The 24,865-nt window shown below is 39.1% G+C and overlaps 1 protein-coding gene across 1 annotated transcript in view; it reads right to left on the bottom strand.

Annotated features, from left to right (window-relative positions):
- Positions 1 to 798: 798 nt before the first annotated feature.
- RP9 (RP9 pre-mRNA splicing factor) overlaps positions 799 to 24,865 on the bottom strand; it is a 47,649-nt gene continuing 23,582 nt past the window's right edge. Inside the window, exons 3-7 of the mRNA XM_089687225.1 lie at positions 24,368 to 24,398; positions 20,198 to 20,327; positions 17,418 to 17,509; positions 14,052 to 14,113; positions 799 to 5,431 (exon numbers count right to left, since the gene is read on the bottom strand). Of these exons, the coding sequence (XP_089543351.1) occupies positions 5,263 to 5,431; positions 14,052 to 14,113; positions 17,418 to 17,509; positions 20,198 to 20,327; positions 24,368 to 24,398 (484 nt within the window). The 3' untranslated portion in view covers positions 799 to 5,262. The remainder of the gene's footprint in view (positions 5,432 to 14,051; positions 14,114 to 17,417; positions 17,510 to 20,197; positions 20,328 to 24,367; positions 24,399 to 24,865) is intronic.

Raw genomic sequence — 24,865 nt, 5'->3', positions numbered from 1 at the left:
CCAAATAAATGAGGGAGGTAAATATGTCTATATTCTGGCTGTGCTGTCATTATTTCATGAGTTGTGGCACATGCTGAAGTTTTAGAGTCTGGGCTGAGAACCATTCTATCAGAGATGTGTATTTTCTCAGCTTTCAACTAAGGTATTTATGACCTAATGTCTAGTAACTTTCGGGTCACTGAAGTGGCTACTTCAGATACTTTTATGGACCCTGCAGTGTATATTGGGGGGTTAGATTCTGCTAGTCCTATTACCAGGCTGATAAGGCGTGTCTGCCAGCAACTAAGATTTTGTGGATTTTATGAGCTGAATGGAGGTGGAAGGGGAAGAGAGGAAAAGGTCACTGTGCGATGCTTTCTCACGAAGAAATGGCATAGGAGACTGGTGACGTGGACAAAATGGCTGCTATACACACAGCTATTCGTGTGCCCAGTATGTGCAACCCTTCATAACTATGAACAGGTTACCCTTAGCCCAACTCCAGCTATAACTTTTATTTTGTTATGGCTAGTGGGGAGAGGATAGACCCTTTGTCAGCTTTTAATTGCAATCTATATCCTTATTAGAGCAGTTTTAGGACAAGAAGTGATGGGATATCTATCAGGGACACAGATAAAAAATATTTGTAGTAAAGTGATGAATTGTTAGAACTGACAATGGTTTTATTGCTATCCTTGCTGGCCTGCTGAGACCCCACCTCCCTTTTATGTATGAGTATCACAGGGACAGGAATCTACCCAATAGGGACACAATGATAATAACATTTCTCTGTTTTAACAACACACAGAACCTGTTGGCTGGAGTTACATTTTTTATTATTCAAAGCCAGTAATAGTAATGCAAACACAGGTAAATAAATATCTATCTACATGTTGCACATTTACTGTAAAATGTCATCTCTCTTTACCAAAAGTGAAAAGCAAAAAATGTTCAATCATCCACATCAACTTAATGCAAGTATCTTCAAGGGCAACTCCACTAAAAATAGATTGTTGAAAGGAGGAGGGAAATATAGAGGGTACATTACATGAACTTTCTTCATACACTGTCACTCAAAAGCACTGTCCTAAGCCACTCCAATATGCTATCACTGCATCTACATTTTCCTTTTCTCTGTACTATTGCTATTTTTCAATACACTCTTGATCCAGAAAAGCTGAAGGATCCCTAAACTGCCCAAATATGACTTTTAAGATGTAGATCCAGCTAAAACATAAGTAAATGACATGTTAGACTTACGATTCACTCCTAATTGTTTTAAGAACTACACTTGCTGTATTGTTAAAAAAAATGGCAGGGTGATGGACTTCTACTTTTAAAGTTCCAGTTATAATCACTCCTTGGACAGTTCTATTCAGACACTGTATACAGGGCCTCTCTGAGCAGCTCTGTACTTTAGCATCTCTGTGATTGATCATAGAGACCAATCACAGTGATCACGATATAAACAGTATATATGTTTACATCTGTAACCTGTACTTTAACTCCCTCATCTCCTCTTCATTTTGTGTATGACTTGTATGCTGTATCTAGTGCAGCATTACCATGTTTTAACCTTGTCAATACCAGCATGTTTCTTCAATTCCAAAAAACAGGATCGCCTTGGGTTGTTTGCTTTCCAAAAAGGGGTCTTTTTTTTTGGGTGGGGGTGTCATACTGTTCTGGTATGTTTATATTAACAGAAAATAAGGGAACCTTTTTTTTTTTTTACTGTATAATGGAAAAAAATAAAAAAAACTGTGGTTACTAAAGTGGTATTAAATCCAGAAGCAAACATTTATTTTATTAGAGCTTACCAATTCTTAGTTTTCTTTTTTAAGCTTCCTTTCCCTTGTTTTTACCTGGTGATCCAGCCAGTAAGTCTGCTTTTCAAAATACCAATCTCTCTTGCAGATGTGGCAGGTAGAGGGATGAGACAAACCATTTATGCCTTACAGGGGTGCTTACAATGATCAGCTTTTATTTCTGCAAAGCGTATCCTAAAAGGGAAAAAAAATGTTGCCAGTGTGAGCTGGAATTTGGCCTCAATGTATTACTGTATCTAAATCTGCTAATACATCTAACACTCCCTCCCCCCAGATTAGCAATGCTGCTATCCAAAAGTCCCCCCTGTGCTGCTTCATCCAGAGTGGGGGCACTTTAAGGCTTGGTTCACATATGTGCGGGTGGTGCCGCTGCGGATACACACAAAAATCCGTGCAGCCGCACCACTCACACAGAAGAATGCGGACATGCGGAAGGGTGTCATTCATTCTAATGGCACGCCGCCCGCACTGGAAATCGCAACCGCTCTGGAAACCAAGGTTCCCGTGCGGGCTGCGGTTTCCAAAGAAGTGCAGGGACTTCTTCCCCGAGTGTCCTGGGGCACGGGAGTCTATTCAAATGAATGGGCTCTTGTACCCACGCAAAACGCAGCCCGCAGGAACGCACATATGTGAACCAGGGCTAATACAGGAGGTATGTTACTGGCCAAATCACCAGATGAAAACAGAGGGGTAAAAAACTGGTAAACTGATTGGTAAACCTCAATATCTTACATTTTTGGTTTTGGGTTTAACTACATTATATATACAGTCATGGCCGAAATTGTTGGCACCCTTGATATTTTTCCTGAAAATCAAGTATTTCACACAAAAAAGGTATTGCATTAACACATGTTTTGCTATACACATGTTTATTCCCTTTGTATGTATTGGAACAAATATAAAACAGAGGCAGAAAAGCAAATATGACATAATGTCACACAAAACCCCAAAAATGGGCTGGACAAAAGTATTGGCACCCTTAACTTAATATTTGGTTGCACACCCTTTGGAAAACATAACTGAAATCAGTCGCTTCCTATAACCATCAATAAGCTTCTGACACCTCTCACCCGGAATTTTGGACCACTCTTCCTTTGCAAACAGCTCCAGGTCTCTCTTATTGGAAGGACACCTTTTCCCAACAGCAATTTTAAGATCTCTCCACAGGTGTTCAATGGGATTTAGATCTGGGCTCATTGCTGGCCACTTCAGAACTCTCCAGCGCTTCTTTGCCATCCATTTCTGAGTGCTTTTTGACGTATGTTTGGGGTCATTGTCCTGCTGGAAGACCCAGGATCTTGGACGCAAACCCAGCTTTCTGACACTGGGCCCTACAGTGCGACCCAAAATCCTTTGGTAATCCTCAGATTTCATGATGCCTTGCACACAGTCAAGGCACCCAGTGCCAGAGGCAGCAAAACAACCCCAAAACATCATTGAACCTCCACCATATTTTACCGTAGGTACTGTGTTTTGTTCTTTGTAGGCCTCATTCCGTTTTCGGTAAACAGTAGAATGATGTGCTTTACCGAAAAGCTCTATCTTGGTCTCATCTGTCCACAAGACGTTTTCCCAGAAGGCTTTTGGCTTACTCAAGTACATTTTGGCAAACTGTAGTCTTGCTTTTTTATGTCTCTGTGTCAGCAGTGGGGTCCTCCTGGGTCTCCTGCCATAGCGTTTCATTTCATTTAAATGTCGACGGATAGTTCGCGCTGACACTGATGCTCCCTGAGCCTGCAGGACAGCTTGAATGTCTTTGGAACATGTTTGGGGCTGCTTATCCACCATCCGGACTATTCTGCGTTGCAATCTTTCATCAATTTTCCTCATCCGTCCACGACCAGGGAGATTAGCTACAGTGCCATGGGTTGCAAACTTCTTGATAATGTTGCGCACTGTGGACAAAGGCAAATCTAGTTCTCTGGAGATGGACTTGTAACCTTGAGATTGTTGATATTTTGCCACAATTTTGGTTCTCAGGTCCTCAGACAGTTCTCGTCTCCTCTTTCTGTTGTCCATGCTTAGTGTGGCACAGACAGACACACAATGCAAAGGTTAAGTGAACGTCTCTCCTTTTTATCTGCTTTCAGGTGTGATTTCTATATTGCCCACACCTGTTACTTGCCCCAGGTGAGTTTACAGGAGCATCACATGCTTGTAACATTCTTATTTATCCGCAGTTGTGAAAGGGTGCCAATACTTTTGTCCAGCCCATTTTTGGAGGTTTGTGTGACATTATGTCGAATTTGCTTTCTTTCCTCCCTTTTTTTGTTTTGTCCCAATACACACAAAGGGAATAAACATGTGTATAGCAAAACATGTGTTAATGCAATACGTTTCGTGAGAAATACATGATTTCCTGGAGAAATATCAAGGGTGCCAACAATTTCGGCCATGACTGTATATATAAAAAAAAAAAGCTCTATCTTTCTCAGAAAACTGATATAAATTTATTTGGGTACAGTGTTGCATGAGAAGTATTTGCTGGTCAAAGTATCACAGCACTGCAAACAGACAAATGGCCTGGTAATGAAGGGGTAATACAAGCTGGTTCTCAAGCGATTTAAAATGTATTACGCTGTAAACATCATAAGAGTATCAAAACTCTTATTAGTTGAAAATTTCTGCACACGGCCATACACAGGCTAAGGTCAAGCACAGAGATGTACAGAATTTTGATTAGGATATAATATACATACTTTCAAACCACAAAAAAACTAGACATAATAAGAAAAAAAGAATATCCTCATTTACATTTTTTTTTTAAAGTTGAACTTCAGGCAGATATAAAACACACAGGTTACCAGAGCTCTGTATACTTTAATACAGAATAACATGTATTTTTTATACAAGCAGGTAAAGTAATTTATGTATCAACTTGCAATCCCTTGTACAGGCAGAGAGAGCAGAGTGACAGAAAATTTAGCTCATGGCTGTGCTGCTTTCCCTTCACTGACCAGTTACAGTTTCTTAGAAGAACTATTTAGAAGACCTAGCAGAAATGTGTAAATCTCAGAAATAGATGGACAGAAATATAAATCCATTGGCAGGTAAAAGAGCACCAATATATGCATTTCATCTGCATATTTAGTGGTCTGCCTGGAGTTCAGTTTTAATGCATAAGCTCTGGAGCCATCCCATCATCCTCATCTGTGTTACCCTATATAGCGAGGGTAATAAATATGCAGATCAGGAGGTATGATTGTACAAGCTATTCCAGTAGCTTACAAGACTTTAAAGTATTAATGGTCCAGCAGCCTGCACCTTTCGCTATAGCAGCTTTTTTAATTTGAAGTTGACAGATTCCCTTTAATCATGTCCACATACTGGATATGCCTGATTATTGACTGTACAAGCATAAAGTCTTGTTCTCCCATCTCTAAAGTCATCCTGTCCACATACTGGATCAATGTCATTCTTTCACTGTATGTACTTTGCATCATTCTTTTAGACTACATTAGTCTGAATCAGAGCTCTTGTGAGAAGATTTGCGCTTTTTCTTCTTTTTTTTCTTCTTTTTGTCTTTCTTCTTTTTCTTTTTCTTATGTTTTTCTTGGGAACTGTCACTGCTATCGCTGCTTTCTTCAGATGTTGAATCGTCAAGTAGTTTTTTCAGCTGTGCAATCCTAAAAAATGAAAAATAAATACACAGTCTACATTATCTAGCTCAGCAATCTCCAAAGTGCAGCCTTTTGCTTGCCTTTATCTGGCCCTTGGGGCACTATTCCATATACTGACACCAACAAAAGGGCAAGATTCCTCCCACTGACACCAACAATGGGGCAGAACTCATTACATTGACGCCAATGATGGGTCACTATTCCTCCCACTGACATCATTAAAAAGGTACAGTTCCTCCCACTGACACCAAAGATTAGGTATTGTTTACTCCCACTTGATGCTAGGGCTTTTTCATCTTCCACTGGCCCTAGTCCTGCCCCTCTAAGGTCTGAAGTACAGTAAACTGGCCGTTTGTTTAGAAAGTTTGAAGACCCCTATATTAGCTGATCAGAGGGGAAAACAAAAAGAACTTTGGGCCTCCAGCAGAATGGGTCAAGCTAGACCATATTTTTTTCTTTTGTTTCATTAACTTGAATTATTGACCTAAAAAGGTAAACAGAACACAGAAAAGATAGGTACTGGAAGAAGCCTAACCTCGAAACACCCAGGCTGCATGGCACCTTGGCACTGTTCTTTTATATCATGGGATGGTTATGTTCCGGTGAATAGGTATGTGTGCTGCTGCAGGGATTACTTTTAGTTAGGTGGATAAAAATCAATGATTTTTTTTTAAAAATCAAAAAAATCAGATTTTTTTTATTTAAATTGTTTTTTTTAAATAAAATGCTTTTTGAGGAAAATATATTACCATCCAAAGGTTATTCCATCATGAAATAAAGATTAGTTTTTTAATTTTGTAGAATAAGGCTGTATATGTTTAATTTTTTTGGTAAATAAAAATTCCATGAATCCATTCACAATGTCATGCTCTTCCAGAGGTTTTTGTAAGATTATTGGGCAGTTTCTCTGCCTACAAGATATTATCACAGATGCTTGGTTTACTTTTGCAGTTCTCAAAACTGAATTTGACTCAGCGGAGATCACATGCCTCTTCTTCACAGCAAAAATGTTATAACATGAACAGAGTTAAGAAAAAGACCTTCATCCTAACTTCTACAGACCTATGAATACAGAATCAACCCCTTCAGTGCTAAGTTTCAAGAAGTTCAGTGAATAGAATAGAAACAATATTTTTCTGATTGTTTGGAGTGGAATAGATCTGCACAAGAAGAAAGTGAAACTAAGTGTGAGGAGGAAGGGGCTGACAGTCTAAGTTTCTTAAAATATATAGATTTTGTTTAGCCAAATTAGTTAACATGGATGTTTGTTTAAGCAAATAACATATGCTGTAATGTTATTGTTTCAGTTGAATAAATCTATTTAAATTGTTATTATTAAGGTAATGATTATTTTTCTCCTTCTCCAAATATGAATGATTAACCTATTAAACTGGGGATAAAAAAACTAATATGAAAAGTTGTTATTCTAAAAATCTTCATCTACTTGCATATTAAAGTTATACCAGCATGAATTAGTCTTTATGTAGAAAACTATGATTTAAACAAACCTTACTGACACGATTTAAATCAAATCCACCCTGCTTTTAGTCTAGGTTCACACTTGTGCGATGTGGGACACTGCATTTCATTCGCACAGGAAACCGCACCAGATTCCTGTGCGCATTACATGGAAAATGGTTCTAGACCATTATTATTTTTCCCACACCTGAATCACATTGCATGCTATCAGATTTCTGGCATTCACACTGCCTTTTGCAATCTGTTTTGGGGTGTCTAAATTAACACTGATACCCGCAGCAGATTGCATGGATGCAGTGCAATTGCAATGCAGTGCTGGAAAACGCACGATTCGCTGCATTTCCCGCATTGCATCAGTGTGAACCAGGACATAGGTTAAAGATTAGGTAAGGTTAGTGTATATGTAAGGGTATTGTATAAAAGGACACAAGGGCTCATTTTAGAAGGGTTCAGGTAGAAGACATGCTAAAAGACAGACTGCATGATCAAAAATACCTGAAAAGATTAAGGTCCCTTCAGAACTATAGTGGCCTTGTATGGTGTCATTCATTTAGAATGGTACCGCAATGCACAACTAGTGTTGGTGTCAACGCACCTGCATTACGGGACACAATTTGTGCGTTGTGCTGCACTGCCTTAAACAACGGTCAAGAATGATTTCTTGTTCATTGTGGTGCATTAGTAGCCTATTCTAAATGAATGGCCTCTCATAGCACAAAGCACATTAAAGTCTATGCGGTAACACTCGCAAAGACTAAAGGAACCCTAGAGGAATTTGATGACGTGCCCATTCTTTAGTTTTAGTCCAGTCTTAGATTCCCTCTTAAAGCACTAATAAACTCAAAAGCAAAAACGTATTCTATTGCAACTTATCAATTCTTAGATCTGGTGGCTGCATTAGTTTCTTTTTTAGGCTTTCTTACCTTTATTTTCACCTGGTGATCCAGCCAATAAGTCTGTTGTGTTTCCAAAAGAACAAGCTCTCCAGCAGATGTATCAGTTACAGGGATAAGACAAACTATTCAACAAGGACAAGGGTGCTTACAATAATTGCGCTTTTATTCACTTATGCAAAACATAACTGAACGGAAAACACTGTTTGCTGTAACTGCTTATAAAGTTTTAGCTGGAGTTTGGCTTCAGTTTGTTAGTGTATTTAAATCTGCTAGTACATCTAACCCCCTCCACTCCACCCAGAATGGCAATGCTGCTGTCCAAATGTGCCCTGTGCTCCTTCATCCATGGTGGGGGCACTCTAATACATGAGATGTGTTACTGGCCAGACCACCAGGTAAAAACAGAGTGGAAAAAAGCTTAAGAAAGAAAACTAATGCAGCCACCACATCCATGATTGGTAAGCTGCAATATATTACATTTTCGGCTTTACTTTTAATACTGCTTTAAAGTGTTGATGTTTTGAATAGAGTAGAGAAGTGCTAAAATCGGTTTACTTTTTTGTCTGTATCCAAGTGGGTAGATTCCTATCCTATTCCTGTCCTGGAAAAGCAGAAGAGATGAGAAGAAATCTCTACAAAGAAAGGGGAAAATCCTTCTTGGAGAGCTGTCCACATTGCAAGAGCCTCAGATCTTCTTCTGGGAACAGCTCTAAATGTATTTCCTTGCACTTTCTGCTTTAGTGACAATAGTCACCAAGGTATAGAGGGGTGAACTTATCCCAATGGGGACATAGACAGTAGTACAAACTGGTCAATTGTCCAAATGTTTTGGCGATACGTACAATAAAATTATATATATATATATATATATATACACACACATATACCTTGAAAAAGTATTCCTGCCCCTTGAAATGTTCCACATTTTGTCATGTTACAAGCAAAATTGTAAATGTATTTTATTGGGATTTTATGTGATAGACCAACACAAAGTGGCACATAATTGTGAAGTGGAAGGAAAATGATAAATTTTTTTCAACATTTTTTCCAAATAAACATCTGAAAAGTGTGGTGTGCATTTGTATTCAGCCCCCCGGAGTCAATACTTTGTAGAACCACCTTTTGCTGCAATTACAGCTGCAAGTCTTTTTGGGGATGTCTCTACCAGCTTTGCACATCTCGAGAGGGAAGTTTTTGCCCATTCTTCGCAAAAAAAAGCCCAAGCTCTGTCAGATTGGATGGAGAACGCCTGAACAGCAATTTTCAAGTCTTGCCACAGTTTCTCAATTGGATTTAGGTCTGGACTTTGCCTAGGCCATTCTAACACACGAATATGCTTTGATCTAAACCATTCCATTGTAGTTCTGGCTGAATATTTAGGGTTGTTGTCCTGCTGGAAGGTGAACCACCACCCCAGTCTCAAGTCTTTTGCAGAATCCAACAGGTTTTTCTTCTAAGATTGCCTTGCATTTGGCTCCATCCATCTTCCCATCAACTCTAACCAGCTTCCCTGTACCTGCTGAAGAAAAGCATCCTCACAACATAATGCTGTCACCACTTTTCACGGTGGGGATGGTGTGTTCAGAGTGATGTGCAGTGTTAGTTTTCCGCCACACATAGCGTTTTGCTTTTAGGCCAAAAAGTTAAATTTTGGGTCTCATCTGACCAGAGCACCTTCTTCCACATGTTTGCTGTGTCCCCCACATGGCTTCTTGCAATCTGCAAACAGGACTTCTTATGACTTTCTTTCAACAATGGCTTTCTTCTTGCCACTCTTCCATAAAGGCCAGATTTGTGGAGTGCACGACTAATAGTTGTCCTGTGGACAGATTGTCCCATCTGAGCTGTGGATCTCTGCAGCTCCTCCAGAGTTACCATGGGCCTCTTGGCTGCTTCTCTAATTAATGATCTCCTTGCCCGGCCTGTCAGTTTAGGTGGACGGCCATGTCTTGGTCGGTTTGCAGTTGTGCCATACTCTGTCCAATTTTGGATAATGGATTAAACAGTGCTCCGTGAGATGTTCAAAGCTTAGGATATTTTTTTATAACCTAACCCTGCTTTAAATTTATCCACAACTTTATCCCTGATCTGTCTGGTGTGTTCCTTGGACTTCATGATGCCGTTTGTTCACTAATATTCTCTAACAAATCTCTGAGGGCGTCACAGAACAGTTATATTTATACTAAGATTAAATTACACAGGGTGGACTCTATTTACTAATTAGGTGACTTCTGAAGGCAATTGGATCCATTAGATTTTAGTTTGGGGTATCAGAGAAAAGGGGGCTAAATACAAATGCATGTCACACTATTCAGATATTTGTAACAATTTTTGAAAAACATTTATCATTTTCCTTCCTTCCTTGTGTTGGTCTATCACATAAAACCCCAGTAAAATACATTTACATTTTTGTTTGTAACATGACAAAATGTGGAAAATTTCAAGGGGTTGAAATACTTTTTTAAGGCACTGTACACACACACACACATACACACACACACACACGATTTTGGGGTTTGGGGTGGAGGAACTTGACTGGCCTGCACCGCAACTCGATAGAACACCTTTGGGATGACTTAGAGCAGAGACTGCGAGCCAGGCCTTCTCGTCCAACATAAGTACCTGACCTCAATAACTGCGCTTCTGGAAGAATGGCTGAACATGTTTGGTAATATAGTTAGTGTGTGTGTGTCTGCGTGCGTGCGTGCGTGCGTGCGTGCGTGTATCTGAAGCACTTGCTAGACAACTTATGCTGACTTTCTTCATGCTGTATTCTAAACAAAATTTTTGCCCATAAGCAAACAAAGGTTGGTCTAAGGATGCCCCTAGATTTCAATGCAAATACATGGCCAATTCAGCAGGGAATGACCCAATTTTGATCCACCTATGGCTGTTCCCACTCAACAGTTGATCTATCGGCTTCTGTGGAATAAGAATTTTGAAAAACTTTTGTCAGTCAGCAACTTGCAGAAAATCAGCTGTAGCACTAATCAGTGTATTGATAGTGGAGGAATCCCACTGTCAGAATATATTGGCACATTGGGGAGAAATATTCCATCCACCTCGCATGTGTGGATTGAGGAATCCGTTCTTTTTTTCAGATCAATTCTTTGGCTGATCAAAAAAATAAATAAATATGGAGGCACCTATGGCCAACCATAGACACCTATAATTCTCCCCTAAGTACTGTATGTCTACTTTGACTGAGCAGATAATACACAGAGGAAGTATATGAATGTTTGTGGTTTAACCTACGGAAAAGATCTGAAATTCTGTATAGCCAGTGACTCACACACCTCTGACGTACTACACATAACAGGTAGAGGACAGCTCTGTTTTGTCATTCTGCATTTACTTTGTTAAACAGGCAATAATAAATAGAAAAGGTGAGAGCTAGAGTCCAAATAGTATATGTTTATCAAAATAGTGCAGCGCTGTTGTATATGTGACTACCCAAATAAATCAAATATAATAAATCAACACACAGAATATGTACACAGTGCTAAATAAAATGCCTTATGCAAAAATATGAAAGAAATGTCCTTCAAATACATGTACACAGTGCTAGATGCAATATTATAAGGAAAAGTCCTTTAAATATGTGCACTCAGTGCTGCATAAAGTGCCACGTGCAATATTAACCAATTCAATATCGTGCAATTTTACACCTTCCTGCCCAGGCCAGTTTTCAGGTTTCAGCACTATCACACTTTGAATGACAATTGCGCGGTCATACAACATTGTACCCAAACTAAAATTTTATCATTTTCTTCACACAACTAGAGCTTTCTTTTGGTGGTATTTAATCACCACTGGGGTTTTTATTTTTTGCTAAATTAACAAAAAAAGACCAAAAATTAAAAAAAAAACACGTTTTTCTTTGTTTCTGTTATAAAAGTTTGCAAATAAATAATTGTTCTTCATAAATTTAGGCCGAGATGTATTCTGCTACATGTCTTTGGTGAAAATAACCCAAATTAGGATGTATTATTTAGTTTGTAGGAAAGTTCACAAACTATGGTATAGATCTGAATATTGATCAATCCTGAAGTACTGACAGCCAATCTAATTTCTTGAGGTCCAAGAATGTCAGAACAGTACAGATATCCCCCAAATGACCCCTTTTTGCAAAGTAGACAGTCCGACGTACTTCATAAGAGGCATGGCGAGTTTTTTGAAGTTGTATTTTTTTTGTCATAATTTTTCGAAAAATTTAAAAAATTAGTTTCACTATTTTTTTTTTTTACATATTGTCACCAGTGCAGTACAGCGTCATCATATAACTGGCATGGCGGTGATCAGGGACACTGACTGGTGACAGTATGAAAAAAAAAAATTATATATTTTTTAAATTTTTTTGATTATTTTTTATTAAATTTTTTTTTTTTTTAAGATTTTTTTTTCATATTTCACTATGACCAAAGTAGTACAATGTTACCATAGTAACATTGTACTACTTTGGGGAAGTGATCAGTATTTTTTTTTTTTTTACACAATTTGCTTATAGCAAAGAATTACTTTCCTATAAGCAAGCATTTACCTGAATGACATCGATTCATTTTTTTTTTTGTGCTTGTGCATGTGATTAGCTGTGACCATTCACAGCTAGGCAGTAGTATACAATGGATGGCATGAATGAAGCATTGTATACAACTGTCATGTGACCTGCTGTGATTGGTCACAGCAGGTCATATGGTACCGGCAACGGGGCCGATACTCAGATCTGTCACCGGCCGTGAGGTACACGGCCGGTGACAGATCGCACCGCTGCGCCGCTCTGCAGGAGCGCAATCTGCGCATGTGCGCGAGCACGCCATATGGCGTCCACTCGGAACGCTGATGACATTTGCCGCCCGCCGTTCGGCCATAGGGCGGGCGGCAAATGGTTAAAGAATGTCCTTCAAGTGACAGTCCAAAAGAAAATCTGTGGAGAAATTACAAAACTTGCTAGATCCAAAAAGTGTTACTCCTCCGTGCAAAATCCTCCACCATTATGCACTCACCAGAGTGACGAGTTCTACTTCAGTCTTCACTCTTCATTCACCATTCTCTGATTTCACTCTCCTTCTCCTCTGCATGGAGAGGAGAGTGAAATCAGAGAATGGTGAATGAAGAGTGAAGACTGAAGCAGAGCTCTCCATACAGAGGAGAGAGTGCAGATATAGAGTCCCAGTGATCGCTGCTGCTTTGCTACCGCCTATATTTTTGGACATTTGTATCTAAAGTTAAGTAATAAATTGCTCTTGGTCACGTCATCAGTGGTTTCAAGGAGAGTGAAACAGAACTTCTGAGTTTGCTGTATTATAGGCTAAAGACCAGCATGTTTTTGGTGAGTGCATAATGGTGGAGGATTTTGCACGGGGGAATAACACTTTTTGGATCTAGCAAGTTTTGGAATTTCTCCACCCATTATTTCTTTTGGACTGTCACTTGAAGGACATTCTTTTATATTATTTCACGTGGCACTTTATGCAGCACTGAGTGCATGCATTTAAAGGACATTTTCTTATAAAATTGCACGTGGCACTTTATTTAGCACTGTGTACATGTATTTAAAGGACATTTTCTTATAAAATTGCACGTGGCACTTTATTTAGCACTGTGTACATGTATTTGAAGAACATTTCTTTCATATTATTGCACGTGGCACTTTATTTAGCACTGTGTACATGTATTTGAAGGACATTTCTTTCATATTATTGCACGTGGCACTTTATTTAGCACTGTGTACATGTATTTGAAGAACATTTCTTTCATATTATTGCACGTGGCACTTTATTTAGCACTGTGTACATGTATTTGAAGAACATTTCTTTCATATTATTGCACGTGGCACTTTATTTAGCACTGTGTACATGTATTTGAAGGGCATTTCTTTCATATTATTGCACGTGGTATTTTATTTAGCACTGTGTATGTTTTGTGTATTGATTTAATATATTATATTTTTTTTGAGGTAGTCACATATTCATATTGATTTATTATATTTGATTTATTTATTTGGGTAGTCACATAAACAACAGCGCTGCACTATTTTGATATACATATTTGGGCAATGACACAAAATCACCGTTGCTCATGCTGTAGAATACCATGAATGCTGTCCTTAGCATATGGCCCGTTTTAAAAATTCCAACACCATATACGATGGACTTTAGAACAGTATATACATTTTAAAAGATAATGAGAAAAGAAGATCTATTCAATTTCAGGGTACAAGAAAGATGGCCCAGTTTCTATTTACTCATTACCTCAGTTGTTTTTCTTGATTTTCCTTTTCCTTTATTAAGCCATACATTGGGTCTTCGTGAGCCTACAAAAAAATAGTATACACACTCAGTGTTCCAATGCAACACAGGAAAATCACTGCATTTAAAATAAAAAAGCATGAAAAATATATGTGTATTTTTTTAAAAGCAAAATAAAAAAAAAAGAAAAAAGAATTTGAAAATACATTAAAGTAGTGATACACCCATACATAATCCCTCTGAAGTGACTAGCTTCAGGTGCTAAACAATGATGAAGCAAATTCTTCCACATAAGCTGGGGAGCCGTTTGCAGCCTTCTCTCCTCCAGAGCTTCTAAAGTACACAGATCAGATGGTATTTCTTAGTTTCCAAAAGGCAGGGGACAGGGATCTGATGTCACAAACTGCACAGCACAAAGCTGAGTGTAATCTGATGAAAATGTCAAATATTCCTGCGCATAGGTGAGGATGACCAGAGCCCGTTCTTTGATGTGGATATTAGAAAATCGTTTGACGGATAAGCAAAGGCCTTGCTTCTCTCTTATATTACTGGGGTAGTCCGAACCATAATTGTAGAAAGACAAACAGAGAGCACACAGGCCTAGTGCATTATCCCAAAAGAAATTTCATAAAAGGCTGATAAAAGGTATACTCACAAACAGTATATGAAAGCTTGCATATCAAGGTTTGTGATACAGGCTTTTATATACAGTTTATAAGTATAACTTTTATCAGCATTTTAATACATTTCTCTTGGGATAATGCACTAGGCCTGTGCGCTCTGTTTGTCTTTCAACAGTGAGAGTGTAATCTGAGACCTAATTGGAGGAAAAGAACATACTCCCCTCTACAGTCTCACGGGGAAGCATGCACACCTGAGGCTGCCAATCACCTGCTGTGTGCTAGAGGTGGGAGATTGTTGTCACCATGGATTGCTTGTTCTCAGGACAGACTGTCAGATGTTATACATGACGATAAAGGAAAAAGACAGTAGCCAGGATCCACACTCGGCACTATGGATTGAGACAAGTACACAGTGTATGTGGATATGCTTTGTTCATTTTTTCAGTGGTTTACAACCTCCTTAACCTCTTCACACTGGCCGCACGCAAATGTGCGGCCTCCCTGCGTCTGGGCCTTGAAGCCGAGTGGCCGCACATTTGCGTGCAATTAACAAAAACATATGTGCTGAGAGCGCGTGCTCTGCTCGCTCCCAGCACACATGTCCGGTACTCACAGAAAGGTCCCGATCTCTTCCGATCGGGACCTTTCCCGATCATGTGACCGCCATGACAGCAAATCACAGCGGTTATATGACCTTAAAACCCCGCCTCCTCATTTATGAAACTCTTAAACATTTGCCGCCCGCCCTATGGCCGAATGGCGGGCGGCAAATGTCATCAGCGTTCCGGATGGACGCAATATGGCGTCCTCCCACACATGCGCAGATTGCGCTCCTGCAGAGCGGCGCAGCGGCGCGATCTGTCACCGGCCGTGTACCTCGGACAGGGCTGATGACAGATCTGAGTATCAGCCCCGTTGCCGGTACCATGTGACCTGCTGTGACCAATCACAGCAGGTCACATGACAGTTGTATACAATGGATGGCTTCATTCATGCCATCCCTTGTATACTACTGCCTAGCTGTGAATGGTCACAGCTAATCACATGCACATGTCATGTGATTAGCTGTGGCCAAATCACAGCTAAGCACAAAAAAAAAAAAAAAAAAAAACCCTGAATGAATCAATGTCATTCAGGTAAATGCTTGCTTATAGCAAAGTAATTCTTTGCTATAAGCAAATTGTGTAAAAAAAAAAAAAAAAATAAATACTGATCACTTCCCCAAAGTAGTACAATGTTACTATGGTAACATTGTACTACTTTGGTCATAGTGAAATATGAAAAAAAAATCTTAAAAGAAAAAAAATTTAATAAAAAATAAAAAAAAATAAAAAAAATATATATATTTTTTTTTTTTTCATACTGTCACCAGCCAGTGTCCCTGATCACCGCCATGCCAGTTATATGATGACGCTGGACTGCACTGGTGACAATATGTAAAAAAAAAAATAGTGAAACTAATTTTTTTAATTTTTTAATTTTCCGAAAAATGACAAAAAAAATACAACTTCAAAAAACTCGCCATGCCTCTTATGAAGTACGTCGGACTGTCTACTCTGCAAAAAGTTGTCATTTGGGGGATATCTGTACTCAAGAAATTAGATTGGCTGTCAGTACTTCAGGATTGATCAATATTCAGATCTATACCATAGTTTGTGAACTCTATAACTTTCCTACAGACTGAAAAATACATCCTAATTTGGGTTATTTTCACCAAAGACATGTAGCAGAATACACCTTGGCCTAAATTTATGAAGAACAATTATTTATTTGCAAACTTTTATAACAGAAACAAAGAAAAACTTTTTTTCCAAAATTTTTGGTATTTTTTTGTTAATTTAGCAAAAAATAAAGACCCCAGCGGTGATTAAATACCACCAAAAGAAAGCTCTAGTTGTGTGAAGAAAATGATAACATTTTAGTTTGGGTACAATGTTGTATGACTGCGCAATTGTCATTCAAAGTGTGAGAGCGCGGAAACCTGAAAAATGGCCTGGGGGGGAAGGTGTAAAATTGCCCGGTATTGAATTGGTTAAAGGGTTAATAATGGTTATAAAACAAATGCAATTAACCAGTTGTGGACACTGTGTGTGCTACAAACCCTCAAGAAAACTTCTTTGACGTACACAGGGCTTGTCCTGGCCTCCCCCATTTGCTGGCAATTCAGTTGCTGTGTAAATACAGCAGATATTTTAGCAACTGCTGTCAAAGAACAGATATTCTGACACTGAATGGGTCTATACACAAAGTTCAGACTCAGGAAACAGAGATACTGAATAACATAATTGTTACTTTTGTATCAACTCTGCTCCAATTTTCTGCAGATCAAAGGGCAGAGCTTTAATCTGCATATGACCTCAGATAAAGTAACCATCCTACCACTTCACTGTTATTTTCCTGAAATTTTTTCTTTGCTTATATTTTTCATTTTGCTTCATTTTGTTTATAATTTATTTAGGGTTGCATAAAAAAAGAGGAAAAAAAAGGGAAAACCCTTTATTTAATTATATTGTATTTAATTGTAACAAAATTTGCAATGCTTTCTACCACAATCAGAATTTTAGTGTCATTTTAAACAGGAAAAATTATAGAATTAAATCGTTTTTTTTTATCTACAGTAACACTTTTCAATGTAGAAAAAGGTGTGTTCTTTAGGTTTTGTTTCTTTGTCTATGATTTGCATAAAAAACAAAAACTATTTTTGGCAAGCTAATATCACCAAATAATGAAAAAACTCTAGCCTTACAACTCTGAACTGCTCAATCTTCTGATTGCCTTTGATGAAGAAGGGACACTCACGATCACCAGTTCTGTGCCCATACTGTTTACACCTCCAACCTAAAAGACAAAATATCAGGAGACACTAAAATAAATCCCATTCACACAAAGTGCTATAACGATATACTGTGGTTATGTAGACTTTATTGTTTATGTGAACTTTAATATTAATACCACGTCATAGACTGGTTTCCAAGGTACTATACAAATCACTACTTTCATTCATAGGGACTCTAACCAATGTAAAAAAATGCAGGTAAAGCACATAAAAATTAAGTATTATAAGTGCTGACTTCCAGTGTTTTTTTCCTTTCCAAAAACTATTTTTATTCACTTGCAATGTACCTTTGAGTTTGTAGAAAATGTGACTACACCAAAAAGTCAGTTTCCTGGCACAGCCCCTCCCTTCTAGCAGGTGACATTCCTCTCCTCTTCTGGGAGGGTCTAATTACTTTCTCTGCTGGCCCGAGTCCTCCACCCCTCCCCTTCTTACATAAACTTTTATGTGGCTGCAGCAGGGGTGTCAAATTCATCAGGGGCCACATCTGCAGTATGGTTGCCCTCAAAGGGCCAGTTGTATCTGTAAGACTATGTATCTACTCTCTCTATCAGAGTTCAGGGTCTAGGGCTGCGCTACGCACAGAGTGCAGGGTCTAGGAGTGCGCTACGCACAGAGTGCAGGGTCTAGGAGTGCGCTAGGCACAGAGTGCAGGGTCTAGGAGTGCGCTACGCACAGAGTGCAGGGTCTAGGAGTGCGCTAGGCACAGAGTGCAGGGTCTAGGAGTGCGCTAGGCACAGAGTGCAGGGTCTAGGAGTGCGCTAGGCACAGAGTGCAGGGTCTAGGAGTGCGCTAGGCACAGAGTGCAGGGTCTAGGAGTGCGCTACGCACAGAGTGCAGGGTCTAGGAGTGCGCTACGCACAGAGTGCAGGGTCTAGGAGTGCGCTATGCACAGAGTGCAGGGTCTAGGAGTGCGCTACGCACAGAGTGCAGCGTCTAGGAGTGCGCTACGCACAGAGTGCAGGGTCTAGGGGTGCGCTACTCACAGAGTGCAGGGTCTAGGGGTGCGCTACTCACAGAGTGCAGGGTCTAGGGGTGCGCTACAAAGAGAGCAGCCCACGGGCCTTGTGTTTGCCACATTTGCTATAGAGTGACTAGAATAACAGCTCTGGTCCTACTTGGGCTGCTTATATTTCATCCAAGATGGCAGGGCCCAGATGCAGTCTCAGGTCTTTTGTATGTCTACACAAGGGAGCCTTTTAAAGGTAAATAACATGCCAATAATGTTAAATGCACGTATAATTTTATGGGAACATTTTTGTTGAAATTAATTGTTTCTCAACAGTGTCTATTTAATGTGCTATTTGGAAGCACTTTGTAGGCTACTAGAGGACTGTCTGCTTCTCTTCGTTTGGTTTTTTTGTACAAGTAAAAACATAAAAAGTGCCCAAATTATGTAGTATATCTGATAAACAAATGTACAGTCAGGTCCATAAATATTGTGACACCGACACAATTCTAACATTTTTGGCTCTATACACCACCACAATAGATTTGAAATGAAACTGCAGACTGTCAGCTTTAATTTGAGGGTATTTACATCCAAATCAGGTGAACAGTGTAGAAATTACAACAGTTTGCATATGTGCCTCCCACTTGTTAAGGGACCAAAATTAATGGGACAGAATAATAATCATAAATCAAACTTTCACTTTTTAATACTTGGTTGCTGTTTTTGAGGCTCACCAATGGTTTACATCTTGTGGTGAACCCTCTGTATTCACTCTGGTGAAGTCTTCTCTTGATGGTTGACTTTGACACACATACACCTACCTCCTGGAGAGTGTTCTTGATCTGGCCAACTGTTGTGAAGGGTGTTTTCTTCACCAGGGAAAGAATTCTTCGGTCATCCACCACAGTTGTTTTCCATGGTCTTCCGGGTCTTTTGGTATTGCTGAGCTCTCCGGAGCGTTCCTTCTTTTTAAGAATGTTCCAAACAGTTGTTTTGGTCACGCCTAATGTTCTTGCTATCTCTCTGATGGGTTTGTTTTGTTTTTTCAGCCTAATGATGGCTTGCTTCACTTATAGTGACAGCTCTTTGGATCTCATCTTGAGAGTTGACAGCAACAGATTCCAAATGCAAATAGCACACTTGAAATGAACTCTGGACCTTTTATCTGCTCATTGTAATTGGGATAATGAGGGAATAACACACACTTGGCCATGGAACAGCTGAGAAGCCAAGTGTCCCATTACTTTTGGTACCTTAACAAGTGGGAGGCACATATGCAAACTGTTGTAATTCCTACACCGTTCACCTGATTTGGATGTAAATACCCTAAAATTAAAGCTGACGGTCTGCAGTTAAATCACATCTTGTTCGTTTTATTTCAAATCCATTGTGGTGGTGTATAGAGCCAAAAATGTTAGAATTGTGTCGATGTCCCAATATTTATGGACCTGACTGTAGATATAATAAAATAACCATTTACTATATAGCACAAGCCCCACTACTTATTTGATCAGCTATGTCCCATGTGACCACCTTTTCCCTTCAGCAGAATACATCCTAAAGTCTTAAAGTCACAAACACATAGGGCATTGCTTATTATCATTCTATGAAATGTAGCATCACTGCAGGAATAAAAGTTGTCCCCCTGGGCAAATTCTTGAGATCAGAGGCAGGAAAAGAACTGGATAAGTCTATAAGTACAGTAGAAACCCCCCAAACAGTTCTCCATGTAACTTACACTGCATTACTTTAACTTCCTTGCCCAATGGCATCCACAAACCCTTGGTAGGAGCATGAGCTAGGAAATCTCTGGCATATTCATTGCCTGGTAAGTCTGGTATGCAGTCTTCTGGTTTAGGTTCATCCTCCTAAGTAAAATAAAAAAACAGAAATGTGATCCTGCCATTTATAGGTAAAGGAGGAAGCAAGGCAACTATTCTACATATTTTGGATCTTAAGAACCAAAGACCTTTGAAATCTTAAAGCGACTGTCAAGCTGTAAACAAATGCAGCTAAAGTTCCCTGCAATAGGAGAGGTATAATACTGAACTCTCTGGTGGCCCTAATCTCCTACCTTCATTCCTTTTCAAGCACTGTGGCCACCTTCATAATGTTCACTATTTGACACTTCTGGAAGTGTCTGATGCCTGGGTCCTCCATCACACCCTACCGTACACAATGACATAAGAGTTGGAGAATGGAGCCACAGCACACGGTGGGGTACAAAGACATTCAAGTCTACAGTGCCAGAAATGAGCAAAGGTAGGAGAAATGGGCTAATTGCAAGGAGAGTATTTGCTCAGAACCTCAGCTCTGAAAAGGGAACCCTCGGAGTGCCTGGATTTCTGTATAAATTACTCCCTAAAATATAATTTGATCAGAGTTCCTGAACCAATTTTTGTCTCCAGCTGACATTGGCTTATCTAGGTTTTTTGATGTAGACTTTCTATATCTGATCACTAACGCGAACTAAAATTTTCCTTTCTCTTGTTTTATCACTTATTTTTATGTTGTTAATAGTTCCCTTTTTATACAAAATATAGCTAAATAAATTGTGTGAAAAAAAAAAAATCACAAGGTCATCCCAGGGCTTTACCCTGCTCAAGTACATTCACCATGGTACTGTGAAGTGCAAAACAGCCTGCTGTCTGACATTTGTTTTCCTCCACTCAGTATTATTTCTGCTATGCAAATTATTACAGTAAGCTGATATAAAATATAATTTCAGGCATTTAAAACAGCTGCATTTAAAAGTACATTAACTTTTTTAATGATTACCTTATGGCACTAAACGGTATCTTTTAATTCTGCAATAATACTCTAGAATTGAGCTTTAAAGAGAGGCCTATACTGATCTTTTTCCTATTCTATACACTGTATAGTTACACATTTAGCATATGGATGCCCTTAAGTGCTGGTCATACCGGTGCGATTTGGGAATTGAAAATCGCACTAGAAATCGCATCTAATGAATGTGAATATCAGTACCTTAACATTTGAAATTTGCTGCAGCATGATTTCTAAAGTTTTTGCATTACTTTTTCTGCAGTTTTGTTGTGATTTCACATACATAGAATATAATGGAAATTGCACTGCAAATTGCAAGAAATCATTGAAAATCTTCACAAGTAGCAATAAAGTCTTCAGAAATCGTGCTAAAATTGCACACAAATTGCACGATTTTCAATCGCAGCGGTGTGACCAGTGACTAAAGCAGTATTAAACCCAAAAGCAAACATTATATTGCAGCTTATCAATTCTTAGGTGTGATGGCTGCATTTTCTTTTTAGGCTTTCCGCCTTATATTTTCATCTGGTGATCCAGGCAGTAAGTGTTGTTTTTCAAACTCACAAGCTCTCCAGCAGAATGTATCAGTTGCAGAGATGAGACATATCTTTTAACACTGGTAGGTGTGCTTACAATGATCAGCTTATATTTATGTAAAACCTTTATCCCAAAAGGAAAACAATTGTTTTCTGTAACTCAGTGTTTTTCAACCTTTTTTGTGCAAAGGCACACTTTTTTCATGAAAAAAATCACGAGGCACACCACCATTAGAAAATGTTAAAAAAATTTATTGAAAAACTTTTTGACTTGAGGGCCGCAATGGGTTCATATATTGGACCCGGGGGCCGGACCAAGAGTAGATGAATGATGTGTATGTGTCATCCATAGTAGGTATAGTAATATTCCCCCATAGTAAGCATAGTAATTAATCCCCCATATAGTAATTCATCTCCCATAGTAATTCATCCCCCATATAGTAATTCATCCCCCATAGTAATTCATCCCCCATAGTAATTCATCCCCCATAGTAATTCATCCCCCATATAGTAATTCATCCCCCATATAGTAATTCATCCCCCATAGTAATTCATCCCCCATATAGTAATTCATCCCCCATAGTAATTCATCCCCCATAGTAATTCATCCCCCATATAGTAATTCATCCCCCATAGTAATTAATCCCCCATAGTAATTCATCCCCCATATAGTAATTCATCCCCCATAGTAATTCATCCCCCATATAGTAATTAATCCCCCATAGTAATTCATCCTCCATATAGTAATTCATCCCCCATAGTAATTCATCCCCCATAGTAATTCACCCCCCATATAGTAATTCATCCCCCCTATAGTAATTCATCCCCCATATAGTAATTCATCCCCCCTATAGTAATTCATCCCCCCTATAGTAATTCATCCCCCATATAGTAATTCATCCCCCATAGTAATTCATCCCCCATATAGTAATTCATCCCCCATAGTAATTCATCCCCCCTATAGTAATTCATCCCCCATATAGTAATTCATCCCCCATAGTAATTCATCCCCCATATTAAGTCCCCAAGCCCCCCCTGTGTCAATTCACTTACCTTTGCTCCGCGCGTTCCTCTCGCCGTTCCGGTGTAGCATGAAAATCTGTCTCCTATGAGGATCTGTCCCCCTCGACGTATCTGCGCATGTGCCAGTTTCAGGCATTAGCAGCCGATCGGCGATCTCCGGCACATGCGCAGATACGTCGAGGGGGACAGATCATCCTGACAGTATCACGCTCCGCGGGCCGGATTAAAAGGTCCGCCGGGCCGTATACGGCCCGCGGGCCGTAGTTTGCCCATTGCTGTTCTAATGATTGGTCTATTTGTGAGCCGAGGCCACATGTTACAGATTGCAATTTTTCCCACGGCACACCAGACAATATCTCACGGCACACTAGTGTGCCGCGGCACAGTGGTTGAAAAACGCTGCTGTAACTGATTACAAAGTGTATGCTGGAGGTTGGCTTCAATTTGTGAGTGTATTTAAACCCACTAATACATTTAAACACTCCCCAACAATCCTTGCATGCCTAAAATACAATATTTACTTATAACTGAAACCATTATAATGTGGTTTGATGCACATCATGATATTACAGAAACTTTACTAAGGATGATTAAACTAGGAATGTCATCTGATCTTCACCTATGTCATAACAAAGTTTTAAATAACAAGCACTATTTCACTCATATCCTTTCTGAACAAATGAATAAGAAAGTAAGGGAAGTGATGGAAAAAGTCAATATGTAACCTAAAGTCATCAAATGGCCTATGAGTGGGTATACTACAAACATAAGTTCAGGTGCAAGGTATAGTAGGTTGATAAAGAAGCCCAGGTGTGTTTTGGCTTAGGTCTCTTGCTGAAATTAGATTCTTTCACCCTAAATCTAAGATTGATTAACCATGAATATAATGGCAGCAAGAAATCCAGGCTTACATCAGTTCAGATGAGCTGCAGTAGAATTGTAGATGCCCCAAAGTGCCTAGTATCTTGCCATTTTTGTATTTAAAGTAGAACTATAGGCAAAACATATTTCTATTTTGGAGTAAGGAAGAGTTATAACCCGTCAGATTTGTTTTCGCCACCTGTGTTCCATTGGGGAGATTTACCTTCACTTCCTGTCCCATAGCCAAACAGGAAGTAAGATTAAATCTCTCCAAATTAGAGGAATTCCCATTGAAAGATTTCTCCTCTTCTACTTCTCTGGGGACAACCCAAAATGTGGGATTTTTTTTACTTTCACATTCAATGATAATGCTAAACAGGACAAATAGAGAGGGAGAATCTCCCTACTGAGGGAACAGACAGCAGCAAAAACAAGCAGGTGTTCTAATCCATCTCCACTCTATCCAAAGCTTACAAACAAAAAAAAGAAAAAGGTTTTGCCTTTAGTTATATTTTAATAAATATCTGGCTTGTATGTCAGCAGCTGAATTTTAAATTGCTAACCAAAAAAAATTTCTGGAACATTGTTACGTTGCAAACAAAATCAGCATGCAACAAATGCAGCTTATGTAAAGAACATCGGTAAATATACTATGCCTGAGTTGGGTCACGCATGAGTCACATACAGAAATATATTAATACCTTAATTAATCCTGGTGGAGGTTTCTCATAGCTAAAGAAAAAAAAAAGACAAAAAGGAAATCATTTTTCAAAGCATGTGACAAAATACATATTGCAGAGATAGCAAACATCACATTTCTAAGTATTTTGTTAAGTAATCATCTTCCAAAATCTGACATTTCTGTTTCAAGCTCTTGTATATTGTTATTCCTGTGAGTGTTTTGAACCCTTTATTCTCTTCAATAAAAACAAACAATGGTGAGCACTATGTCAGCCACTTATATTTTATATGTGCTGCACTGTACTCGTGTCTGAATACTGAATGGCTCTGCGGGATCGGTGCACAAGCTGTACTACTAGTGCTTTTGACCTCTTTTACACTGTGAGTTTGGATTCAAGGTAGGCAGCCCATCTTACCACTGGCGATGGTAGTACCAAGGGAGTGCATGTGGATGAGCTTCATTTTTATTACAGAAACACTTAATTATGGAAGTCTGGACTATTCACTGTGAATATACA

Source organism: Staurois parvus, unplaced genomic scaffold (assembly GCF_062004578.1).
Source record: "Staurois parvus isolate SC_StPar_1 unplaced genomic scaffold, SC_StPar_1.0 ptg000020l, whole genome shotgun sequence".
In the NCBI taxonomy this organism is placed as follows: domain Eukaryota; kingdom Metazoa; phylum Chordata; class Amphibia; order Anura; family Ranidae; genus Staurois; species Staurois parvus.
The sequence above is the reverse complement of the archived record's forward strand: the minus strand, read 5'-3'. Positions and strand labels throughout refer to the sequence as shown.